We start from the raw sequence: 12,764 nt of genomic DNA, 5'->3' as shown, positions 1-12,764 counted from the left end.
TTCCCTCGAGCGTGAATTGTGAAAATGATCAGAAAAAGAAAAGAGAAACGTTTGTGTAGATGAAGTATTGTAGAGAATCGAAATAGTGATAAATATTTATTATTATAAATATTCGCATATTGTTTCGACATTAATTTTGATAACCGTCGAGTCGAATATACACTTTATTTGATTATTATAAATATTGCGATCGAATAGATAATCTGTCAAATTGATCTTCTACGTCGAATAACTGATCAAGTCAGGAACAATGTACAGCGATGTTTCAAAGAAAGTAATGATGTTCTATTCGAGAAATTTCTCTATACTTCATACGTAGAGAAACTAATATATATATATATATATATATATATGTCTCGAAGGGCGAATGGGGGAGAGAAAAACGGAGATGATCGAAATCGAAGTACACGAGAAGTTAAATCGGTTTAATTTCCGTCCAACGTTTCCGATATTTGGCCAGCTCTGTCAATTCAGAGACGTCAGTACATTTTATAATAGTGGATTAAAACCAAATCTGTGAGAGAGAGAGAGAGAGAGAGAGAGAGAGCTCATTCGTCCTCTCTGTTACAATGTTCCGCTTTTATTTTTCATCAGAGATATTTATTCGATATTGTCGCACATTTTATTAATATCAATGAACATTGAATCATAAATTATTGGATATCTGAAAAATTCATTTTTAAATTGAAAATATATCTCATCGAGAAGACGAATAAATTGTATAAAAATGTCGAATTCGTAATACATTCGGATTAAGATGTATCATAATAAAATATCGGAATATACGTGAGAGAAGAATCTGTGAATAGGTTGTTTGTTCGAGGATGACGATTGCTAGTAAAAGAGTGTAAAAAAACGAACGAGCAGGCACTTTAAGGAAGAAAATTATTGTCGGTTGAGCTCACGTAATAAGACGAAAGTCGTTTAGTTTCACGGTGCATTTTCCGTTATCACCGCACGGTGAAACGTTTATACAGTTTCCAAGCTGGAAAAGCGGCCATTCTCGTCCAGAAAATCTCTTTCCACGTCCGATAAATTCACCACGTATTACAAATAAGATACTTCTTTACTCTACTTTTTCACTCTACTTTTTACATCGCTTTTATCACGAGCCAAGTTTAATTATCGAATTGTATACGTATGTTTAATATTTGTGCCACGTGATTTTCTAAAAGTTTTCTAAAAGTCGAGTTTATTAGATGTATTTTTGGCGAATTCAGATTTAGGTCCGAATAACCTTTAAAAGCGCTCCCATCTATTAGTTGATCAGCAAATTATCGATTGGCTATTGAAACGTTTTGACCATGCCAAATTCAACTTTGTGGTAGTTGCAAATGTTGCTAACTTTGAACCATGCAACCATGAGGGATCAACTTTCCAAAACTATCTCTCTCTCTCTCTCTCTGGAAAAGTTATAAATTCAACGAATTATACGAATAAAAAAAATTGAATTAACAAAATTCGAATAAAACTATTAACATTTATTTAAAATAACATCGATCAAAGCTTACTCTCTTGAATTTACAAATAACACTCGAATTTGACAAATTACACACTCGTGTAATTTTTCAATGTTCCAAACGTATTCGATCGATTAATATTGTTCAATTACACTTATAATTAATTATAACGCTCTGAATGGATTTACACATTCGAATCGACCGCTTCACAAGCAACCCCTTCGAACATTGGCACGAAGAAGGAGAAGAACTCGCGGTTAAATTCCGTTAATAATCGCTGTTCGCGTAACTCGCTCACTCGGAGATCTGTTAATGGTTCCAAAAAAAAAAAAAAAAAAAAAAAAAGAAAAGGAAAAAAAAAACCTGACGAATGCGAAAGAAGCACGAGAGTTCAAAATCGGTGGGCTCTCGTTCTCATCAACCGTATTCACCCTTCGTTTTTCATGCTCGGAGGCCTCGAGTGCTCTTCTTGCTCCAGTCTCGCGATCACGAGGGGATGATACTTGATATGCACCCCCGGTATCATACGTGGGCCGCCATTCGTAGAAACGATTCGCCCAGTGATAAATTCACGAAAATTCGTCAACAGTCGAAGGCAAGAAAACGATGCAACGGTGAAAGACCACCACTCTCATCTCCCCCCCTGGAGATGATACTTTGAGTCATGTCGTGAGTCACTGATAATCACTCTCGTCATAACCATTCCCTTTATTATCCGTGGCAGATTTGATGGTTGACATTATTCGAAGGATAAGCGAGCATCGTTCAGCTCGGATGTCGACGTGGCGGTAGCAGCAGTAGTAGTTGTACAACTGTAACAGTAGTTGTAATAGTAGTAGTAGTTTTGTCAGAGGGTGGATTCAAAAGGCCGTGTTCGAAGTAGATATAAATGGATAGCTCGTAATTTATGATGGTTGTTTATCTGTAGATTTTCTGGGCTACTGGAAACATTGAAATATTTCTTTTCTCGATCATATTTTGAAGTGTTGGACGACGAATTTATAGGATATAATTAAAATAATATATAAAGTTTCTTTTTTTTGATTGAGTAAGATTTCTGATCTTATCGTAAATGAAACGTGAACGTTAATCTTTCGTTAAGTTTAAAAATTTCCGAACGAATTATTTTGCACGATAAAGAATAATCAAAAATTTGTCTAAAATTTCGTCAGAATTAATTTCAAAAGGTTGAAAATTGGTCAAAAGCTTCGTTACTAATTCCTAATCCATTATTAGGTATTATCGTGGAAGCTAATTTCTGTACCTACTCGAAAGATCCGAACCTTACTGCAAAATGAGAAAGAGCAGGTCTGCAGACGACAAACCAATTAATTCCCAATTCCGTCTCGTTCAAGAGGCCAGCTAGCTCAGGTACGCCTTCGTGTCTACCAATCCGTGCAACGCGTGCAATCATTTTAATGTATAGAAGATTCCCAAGCTTCGATAAAAACGAACAAAAATGTAACAAACGAAACTATTTTCCCTCTTCTCTCTCGCGAAATTCCAAAAATTAAAAGGAAGAAAGAATAAAAGAAAACTTTCTAACGTGGGCTCAAAAATATTTTCAAAAATCTTTATTAAAAAAAAAAAAAGGAAAAAAAAAGGATTCGATTTAAAAGATCAACCCTCGCGGCCAATGAGAGTGAAAACAATGGCCGAGGTAAATCGGGTGGTGTCAATTTATGCAAAGCCGGGTGAGCAATGACAGCGGGGGGATTTTGAAGAAAGGGTGAGGAGAATACGGAGAAATACGAAAAAACAAGAGAAAGGAGAGAAGGGGTAACCGTGTTGCGCGGGTGGCGTAACAGGGAGATTGAAACAGGAAGAAAATGTTAGGTGATCACGCCAAGAGCCCATTCGAAGTTGTACCCGATGCGCTTAATGGTTGTGCACACCGAGTAGGAGTTATCCCGCGCTTTTTACCCTTTATTCCATCCTCCACCACCCCTCATCTCTTCCCCTTTCGAGCTCAACCCCTCTGTCCTCATCCTTTTTGATTTTTCCTCCCTTCATCCACCCTCAACTTCTCTCTTCCTCCTCGTCGTTCTTCGTCCCTTCCGCGCCTTCCTCCTTCGTCTCCCCCCTTCCTCTGCTTTTTCTCACTTCTCACTTTCCCTCTCTTTCCACGTTAATACCACTCTCGTCCTCCACCAGGCTTCCTACGTCTCTCTATCTTCCTCTCCGTCTCTTTTCTCTCTCTCTGTATCTGTCTCGCTCCTCTTCCCCCTCCTCCTCCTCCTGCTCCCATATCCTCTCCTGTCAATGCGACTCACTCAGCAACTTTTTAATCACCCCCGCCGAACAAAGGTGGCCGAACCAACCGGGTGTCCTGGAATAAACGTCGATGCCTTCGTGCAGGGGTATCAGGGTGGTTGCATCTGACGCGCGCAGCCTTTTGCTTTTCGCCGGTCATTCATAATTGCGGGGAAAGCGTGGTCGAAATTGTGGGTTACTGGATGCACGTCAGGGTTAAATACACCGATCGATATTCTTTTTTCTTTCGTTTTCGAATGAAGAAAAAGGGAAACGGATCGTTCATTTCGTACAATTCCGCGAGCGATATATTATTAAAGCGTTAAGATTGATTGAAATCCATCTCGAGTCAGATACTAATTGTAAGAAATTGGTTAAAGATTGTTCGGGGCAACGATCGATTCTGCTAGAATTGGTAGAATCTTAAGAGGGAATTTCTAAATTTTAAATTGTAAATCAGTGAAAAAATAATCTGAATAAAAGTAAAAATACGTGCTACAATATAGATAAATAAATATTGATCGTATTGAAATTCAATACGAATCGCTAACTGTAATAATAATTTCGCGTCTTAATTGTGTCTAGCCCACAATATCGAAATTAAAAAAAAAAGCAAAAAGAAGAAAAAGAAGACGAAACAAGAAACTCATCCATGTAATAGTCCCGTCTTCGAATCATCACGGTGACGTGTCTTTTTAATTCCGTCGCTAAGATGATCTCTTTCGCGCCACGAATAAAGTCACCACGGTGGAAAGGAGGCGAAGAAAAGAGTTTGCAGGTCACCCCTTGTATAAAAAGAGTACAGTGGGCGTCCTTTATCGAAAAAACCACCCCTTGCTTTACTGTAATTATACCGGTGATCCCCTCCCCTCCCCTTCTTCCCTCCATTCCTACTCGAGCTACGTCTATCCACCTCAGTGGGTTTTTTAAGACAATGAGCCGTGTCTCCAACGGGAAATAGGGAACATTCTTTCGTTCGCCGCTCCCATTTTCAATCGTGCCGCTCGCTTTCCCAGTTTTCTAATTTCGAAATTAGCAGATGCCTCGGCGAAACGCCGATTCGAACTTTCATCGTTATCGCGAAGGATACTAGTTCGATACTTTTCACGAGAAACTTGTTCTTAATTAAGAAAGCAAACCGGTATAACTTTTTCCGAGCTTTCGTACCGCAGTTTTGAAATTGGAATATTAATAATCGGATGTAGAATATTTATCCCGTAATTTTTAAATTAATAATGGTTCACTTTCGAGGATATGGGTTTAAAAAAAAAAGAAGGAGAGAACGAAAGATTGAAACGCACAAAAGATTAGAAAAAAAGTTATCTGTGTCTTTTAATAAATATTTATCGCTTATATAAGCAAGTGAGAAATATTTTTCAATCGTTATATGAGAATGTTTGTTTCTTTCCAGTACAGTGATCGGTCCACGCCCGTTCTCCTGATAGTGTCGCTCGCGGGTATCAAAGTATGCAGTCCAGATGGAAAAGTGAGTATATAATTTCTAATTGCGCCAAGTATCTGTGCGTATTTTTATCGCGAGGGAAGTAAAGGCGGTGATAAGAAGAAGGGGAGGGAGAGGGGAAAAAATTAACATTGTCTGTCTTCTCGCCCGTTTCGCGAAAGTACGGGCCACAAAGAAACTCGGCCAACGCGTTCTGGATGTATCCAACCGGAGTCGAGCGACGCTCTTTCACGATAGCTTTTAGTTCACAGTCTATTTCGGTGCTTTGTACCTTCGACGAATATTTCACGACTAGGAATGTCGCATTAAAAGCCGCGTCTTTTTGCACGAAAATGAAGTTCATCAAACAACTTTGCGAGATCACAAGCGATCTCTCGCTTCCTACGGTACCTCGAATATTTCTATGACGATCTTTAAAGAATTTTCACCCGTTTAAAAAAGAGGGAAAAATTTTCTTTTCCGCGGGGCAAATTAAAGATTGAAACTTATTCTTGGAAATTCTATTCCATTCGATTTTCTCAAAAGAGAGGTTAATTTTTGAAAATGTTATTTAACGAGCATTTGTTAAAAATGCTTGGCGTAAATATAAAAGATTCTTTTACAAATATACAATATAAAGGCAATCGAGCAATCAAACGGTATTAGGGGAACGAACCGCAATTTTGTATTTGCCCCGACATGGATGCAATCCTTTTCGATTGACGACATCAAAGATAAAATACATATTCAAAGTTTGTAATTGCTTGCGGATACACAATCGCGCATAATTAATTATCCGTCTGTTATAAATTATTCGTTGGCAAAAAAGTACTACAATTTCCGAGTTTATTTTGCGTGTTTATTTTGAATGTTATCGTAGACATATGATTTTTAAATATTATAATATATATATTTAAAATAATCAAGTTTAATACATATATGTATATCATATATCAGTTATATCGATATAATAATTTTTCGAAATATTTATTCAGCCTTTCTCTCTGTCGAAAATATTTTCAGGAGAGCAGGTTAATAACGTAAAACATATATTGCCAAAAAATTTTAACAATAAAACTATCCAATTGATTAAAGAAAAATATTCGAAAATAAATATCAACGGTCCGTGTGTAAAACAGTTTCGTAAAAATAAATTACTAGGAATGTTATTATTATTCCTATTCCGTAGTTTATTTATTTCATTTTTCAAGAGAGCGAATTGCATATCGAATTCGATTCGATAAAAATTTACCAATTGGAATTGGTAAATTTACCAAATGGAAATTAATTAGACCATCTTTCCACGTTTCGACAACGATGTATCGATGGACAAGTTTAATTTACTGTCCCTACCTTGTTCAAACACGGTCTGGGAAAACTAATCTGCAGCAGACAAGGGCAACATAAACATCCTTATTTATTATTTCACGTTGTTTCACGTTGTTGAAATAACCACTATATCTTCTCATTATTCTCGTAACGCGTATAATCCCCTCTCCCCCCTCCCCCCCCCCTTACTTCCCTCGTAACATTAAACTTATATAATTTATCGTGCGTCTGCGATATCAACCAAATTCATCAGAGTGAATATTCATCAGCGGGAATTAATCGCATTCTGGGAATCATAATCGTAACTGATAGCACGTAATTCATAACGAAGTAACATATTTTCTCGTCGATCCGTTAAAAATCGTTTAATTATTAAACGAGATATACGAGAAAATTAGATTCCACGTTTTGTATCGGATGAAACTGTTTTATCCATCTTACTTTCATCCACATACTTTATAATATTTATTATCGAATAATTAATTCGAGCGGAAATACATTAAAAAATTAACTCGTTTTCTTCCCTTTGCCTTTTCAATATGTTACATATGGATGCGATTAATCCTTCCTTGAATAGCAGATCAAAAAAGACAAAGAAGAATACAAAAAAATAAGGATCAGAAGCTTTTTATTTCTATTCAATCGTCGAATCAAACATAGAAAAAGAGAGAAAAAATTAAAGATAAAAAGAAAAGAAAAATGAAAGCAAAGGAAAGTTATCTGTTGTACAGGTACAGGTCAAGAACGATTCGATATAATGCATTACGTTCACTCGATGCTTTCAATTCTGTTATTTGTCGAATCAAAGCAGCGAGATTCCCCTGAGATTTCAAAATGGCGGCGTGATTGGCAGCGCGAATGAATCCAGGGGGCAGAGACTAATGCGGTTTAGCTCTTTCCCATATCGCCGTCATCCTGATTGATAATCCTTGTTTCTCTCTCTCTCCCTCTCTCATCTCCCCATCCCCTGTGTCGTGCTTTCCTGTTTCCGCTTTTTCTCTCCGTGGCCCCCAGAACTTGGCCCTCAGACTTCTTCGAGACAGCAGCCTCCAGAGATGGCGAGGAACAACGAAACTTTTAAGAAGTTTTTCCGTGTCGCGTGTCGAAGAAAAAATTTGGCGAAAAGGAGAGGAGAGACGTGGCCCGGAAAGCCTATTTTGATGATAGTTGCAACGAATGAAAATTTTATATCGCTCTTCTTTTCTGCAAACCCTCGTTTCGTAATCGACGTTTCGTGCTTCGTGGAATTTAATGCATCTCTCGATCCCTTATCGATTATTAAATTGCAGCGCTATCGGAAATAATCGTTGCTACTTTCCTTTTTTATTCTTATTCCATAGAATTTATTTATTCGCGCAAGAAAATTTCGTATATATGGCTCGAAGATTTATCATTTAAAATTATACTCCATATACTTTTCTTATCTTATAAATTTCTAGAAATTCGATGGAGCAAGACAGAGATACGAATATTTCGTCAAAAATTTAGTCCAAATATTCTGTTAAATTAAGCTGAATTTTGGTATTCTCAAAATTTCTCTTATCCGAAAATGAAATGAATTTAGTTGTGCAAGGAGTTTTAGAATTTCTTTATTGAAAGTTTTTGTATTATACTTTCTTCGTTTTACAGAGATGTTCGTACGAGTAGAAACGGAGATACGCATAGTTTGCATAGAAGAATAAACGTATGCATCATTAAAGCGACTCGGAAAACTTCGCAAGCTCTTGCTTTATTTGATGGTCAGCAATTTCAACGAAACTCGACGAAATAACAGACGGGAAAGAATGAAATAAAAGAGGACGGCGTTTTATTATCCCCGTGGAAACGCGGCCCGATATCCCCGTACAAGAATTAACAAAAATTTTTATATTATATTTCGCGTTAAAATTTAAATTTACCTCCTCGTCGATTTTCAACTCGCGGGTATCACTGAACGTATTACGGAAAGTTAAAACGCTGTATTAAATGGAATTGCTCCCCGCGTGATGCAATTTACTACTGACTTTATTAGGTATACTTTCGAGTACACCGTGCTGAAATTACACCGTGCTCTGCTAAAACAAGGATATATAAATTACAGTACTTTGCCTGAAACAAGAATGAATCTAAACTGTAACCATACATACCGTTGGATTCAACAAAGTGGGCCAAAGTTGGAGATCGTGCCGTTTCCTTCACACGTACGTTTAAATTTCGATTTAAAAAGTCGCAAATATTTTAAGTAAAAATGAAGAAAATGTCTTTAGGATTATGAAAAAATTAATTTTCGTATTTTTTAAAAGTATCGATTTCGCTAATTCGCGTCACGTTTCGATCGTGACAACGTTGTTATAGAACACAAAAGTACGAAACATTCCCTCTCGAACATCAAACGCGGTGCGACCGATTTGAGTGTTTCGAAAAGTGGAGGAGCCGCGGATATGAACCCATAAATCCAATAACCAGCTAGTTTTTTCCCTCCTCGATATCCTGTCGGTAATCTCCCTGCCCTTTTTACTTCCACCTTTTAATTCAATTTTGCATCCCACTCTTTTCCAAGAATTTCGTTTTAACAATCCTAAACACGAATACAAATACGATTTCTCGTGATTGAACGTAATTATTTGCGTTACGTTAGATTAATGAATAAAGAATCTTATCACTCGATGAGGAGTGAGATGGATAAAAATACACCGGTAGACGTATTTAGAGCATTTAGAAAACCTTTTTTCGAGCACGTGGCTCAGTAATTGAACATATCCACGGTGTATCTATTTCTCTTACCGCAATTCGCATTCGATCATTTGAAGAACAGACGTCACAGGAAATGAGAAAGTTTCTTTTTCAATGTTTTATCGCGTTTGGCGGGTGACGTTTCGTCATCGACTGATTCAATTTCCTTCGATGTCCCGGCTGATAACTTTTCTAATATAACTGAATGGGAATTGTGCTTTTTTTTCTCTCTCTCTTCCTCTTCCTCCCCTCCCCCCGCAAGAAGCGAAACCGTACCCTCTGTCACTCCATGCCACCTGTTACGCAACTTACGTGACACGAAACTCCGCAGGAAATCGTGCGTGTCACTCTCATAAAGGTTCTCTCCGAACCCTAAATAAGGTTGCGGTTCTCAGTCACGCAACTCTCAATTGGTTTTCCCCATTAATCGTCCCGTTGACTCTCAGCGTTTCGAGTCGACGATCGGAATAACCGAATAAACGAAGATTTTCGACTTTCGTCTTTTCGATTCCTCCAACGAGATTAGAAAATAAGAAAAAGTCTGTGACGAAACTCCAAATTGAAAATATTTTAAATTGCTCGAAAAGATCTTTCTTCGAATTTCGAAGTTCGTCGAACGAGATCGATTATTAACAAATTAAAAACACGTTACAATTTATCAATAATTGTTATCCTCGAAATTATCCAATTGAATATGAATACAAATAATCTCGGACATCGAATGCAAAATTCTTTCCACCCCTACATTTGATTTATTACCATAACTTTTCTTTCCCTGGTAAAAGAAAACAGTTATCAAGTTTATCGAACATTTTCGTTCGATGTGAGGTATAAACTTAAAAACGTGGAAGGAGAAGAAAGAGAGGACGAAGAAGTTGGAAGCGTCTGGTTGGCCGCGGAAGGGAAATCCGGATTTCCCTCGGAAGCTCTCCTCTCCCGGGACCGAGGAAGAAAGTTGCAAGGACAGAGGCTGCCGTTCAGGGACGTATCATGGCTGGATGCGAGGGCGGGGAACGTATAATCTCTCGTTCCATCTCTTTCATCCCTGCGAGATGGTGGTGGCTTCTCCTCCTCGTAAATGGTCGCAACTTTTGAGCAATGTACGCTAGTCATCTTCATTCACAACCTCTCTTTCACAGCCCTTTATCCCTCTTACGTTTCCGCCCTCCTCGGGAGAAGAAAGATTTTTCCCTTGCGTAGAGTAATTCGAAACGTGTTTCAAAAAAAAAAAAAGAAGTTCTTTCTGGAGGAACCGCTCAAAAAAACCTGAGAGAGAATCAACGATGAAATTGAAAAACTAAGAGAAATTTACGAGTGGGGGAGGGGAGCTTCTTGAAATTATGAAGTCCTTGTTGAAAGTATGAAGTTTCGGGAATGCTTAATGGAAAAGTACGAAGTTTCGTTTACTCGAAGTAAAAGTGAATTTTCTTCCGCTTTATTTAGGATAAAGTATATATTGGAAGAAAAAAAAAATTCTTACAACCAAATATTGTGTAAGAACTTGGTTATTTTTTCTCAAGATCCGCGTCGAACAATAAGAATTTTTTTTAACAATCATCCGACGTCCGTTTATTTATTGAAATTTTTTCTCGGCTTTCGCACAATCGTCTCCCACGTGGGCACAATATATCGAGCGAACGATTGTCGTCATCATCGTCGTCAGTTTCTCCGTAATTCCGGTGTAACGTGTTCGCAGAGAGCCGAGCTCTGAATACAGTGAACATTGAAACGCGGTGTTTCGCGTACATTATATAAAGACAGATGTTACAAAATACGTTTATATATTTTTTTCTGGCAACGATCTGGTATCTTTTAACGACAGTGTCTGAGACATATTTTCCACGGTGAGGAAAAAAGTTGATCGAAACGCGCATGTATTATCGTATAATCGTTATTTCCATAATGGCGAGAAGTCTTGAGAAGAATGTTCTTTGCCTTCCAGTGAGAGAGTTCCTTCCGTTCTTCGCGCAACTGCCAGACGAAAGCACTCTCGGATGCCCCTGTTTGCATGTAAAACTTTTTAAAAGATTGTCTGTAAACAGTCTGCATTTCTCATACTCTCCTCGGAGGAATAGGAAGGACGGAGGGAGGACCAAGTCCACCAAGGGATGCTTAAACTCCTCCATTTTATCCCCCATCTGTTTGTTTCGTCGAACGTTTGTGAAAGTTTCATTCCTATTCCGAGTTTGATTTACCGATAACACTTCGTCTTATAACATAGTCACTTTCCATCGAGTAAAAGTGAACGAGAGAATATTTATTTTTTTATATAAATATTCGTGTGAATGTGTATATTATAGAAATAACTTTCTTGTACAACGTTTATTAAACTTGATACAGATTTTATTCGATCTCTTTTATACTCTTTAATCACATCCTTCGTTGTGCAATATCGTAATTTATACACCACACACCTCTACAAATCACTTTATTACTTTCGATCAATTAACGATTAAATTCGCAAATAAATTAATTAAATTAACGATAACGATTCAAACAATTAGATCTTTGTAATACAATTTCTAAATTAATGCAATTTTTGTCGTAAAATTGTAAAACATCACAAGTAGGATTATTTCTTTTCCTTTCAATAAGAATACGCGTAATTTCATCTTAAAACGTAAATTGTTCGTTAACGATCCTAGGAATTCGTTCGAACGTTGGAGATATCGATTACAGTCGAAAATTCCGGAAACTATGAAATGGGCGACGAAAAGGAGAGACATCGGAAAACGAGTGGAAAAATTCCAACGAGTTTCATCGTTTATGGGAGTCGTATAGCGATTATGCATATCGCGGACCAAAAAATTCTGCAGGGGTATAATTTTTTCCAGTAATATCACGCCAGTGTGCCGTTTGATTATTCCGAAATTCGGGGGAACACTGGTGGAGGACACGTGAAGTGAAATATCTGGAATGGAAGAATGGAAGAATCTGGAGGAGAGAAGAGAATGATGAACAGGCCTTTCTCTGACAAACGGTTTTAAAAATATTTCTCTGATCCTCGAGGAAAAGTTTTCAATCGATGAAAAATTGTAGCGACATAGTTTTTGCAACTCGATAAATTTAATCTGGTCGAAGGAAGGAATTTTTTTAATAATTGCAAAAATGAAAGATCGACTTAGTCTAAGGATGTTAGGTGATTTTGACAAAGATGATTATTATTTTTGGAAAGAATTAATTTTCCATTAATAATTTTCTTCAATTAGAAATTTCATTCGCGTTTTTATCAAGTTTTTCAATCGTTGGAGAACAAAAGCAATAAAAATCGATATTTCTTCTCTAGTATCCACTTGGTTTCTCGTTAATCCTGTATACTTAACATTCCAGCAAGAAGCTGACACGGTGTTGGCTTATTAAGCTTGTATTGTTTCGTGCTTTACAAATAAGATTACTACACAACTAGGATAATACAATGCCGGAAACAGAAGAGGTTACTGATATCAAAGATATCTTTTGTTTCAAGTCTCTTTATGCGCGTTTCGTTGTGCCTTTCTTCGTCTTCTTCTCCTCTTATTTCTCGTTAAAGGCTATTTACGAGAATCATTGTCATGGAAAAACGATTATTT

General features: G+C 37.3%; 1 protein-coding gene across 8 annotated transcripts in view; it reads left to right on the top strand.

The window, feature by feature from the left end:
• LOC107999044 (EGFR adapter protein) overlaps nucleotides 1-12,764 on the top strand; it is a 232,051-nt gene that overhangs the window by 143,659 nt on the left and 75,628 nt on the right. For 6 of the 8 annotated variants that reach the window (XM_062073984.1, XM_028667320.2, XM_062073982.1 and 3 more), the window contains one exon: nucleotides 5,125-5,199. In XM_062073984.1, the coding sequence (XP_061929968.1) occupies nucleotides 5,125-5,199 (75 nt within the window). The remainder of the gene's footprint in view (nucleotides 1-5,124; nucleotides 5,200-12,764) is intronic. The other 2 variants (XM_017058680.3, XM_017058685.3) reach the window with 1 other exon arrangement.

This window comes from Apis cerana, linkage group LG4 (assembly GCF_029169275.1).
Source record: "Apis cerana isolate GH-2021 linkage group LG4, AcerK_1.0, whole genome shotgun sequence".
Lineage (NCBI taxonomy): Eukaryota > Metazoa > Arthropoda > Insecta > Hymenoptera > Apidae > Apis > Apis cerana.
The sequence above is the reverse complement of the archived record's forward strand: the minus strand, read 5'-3'. Positions and strand labels throughout refer to the sequence as shown.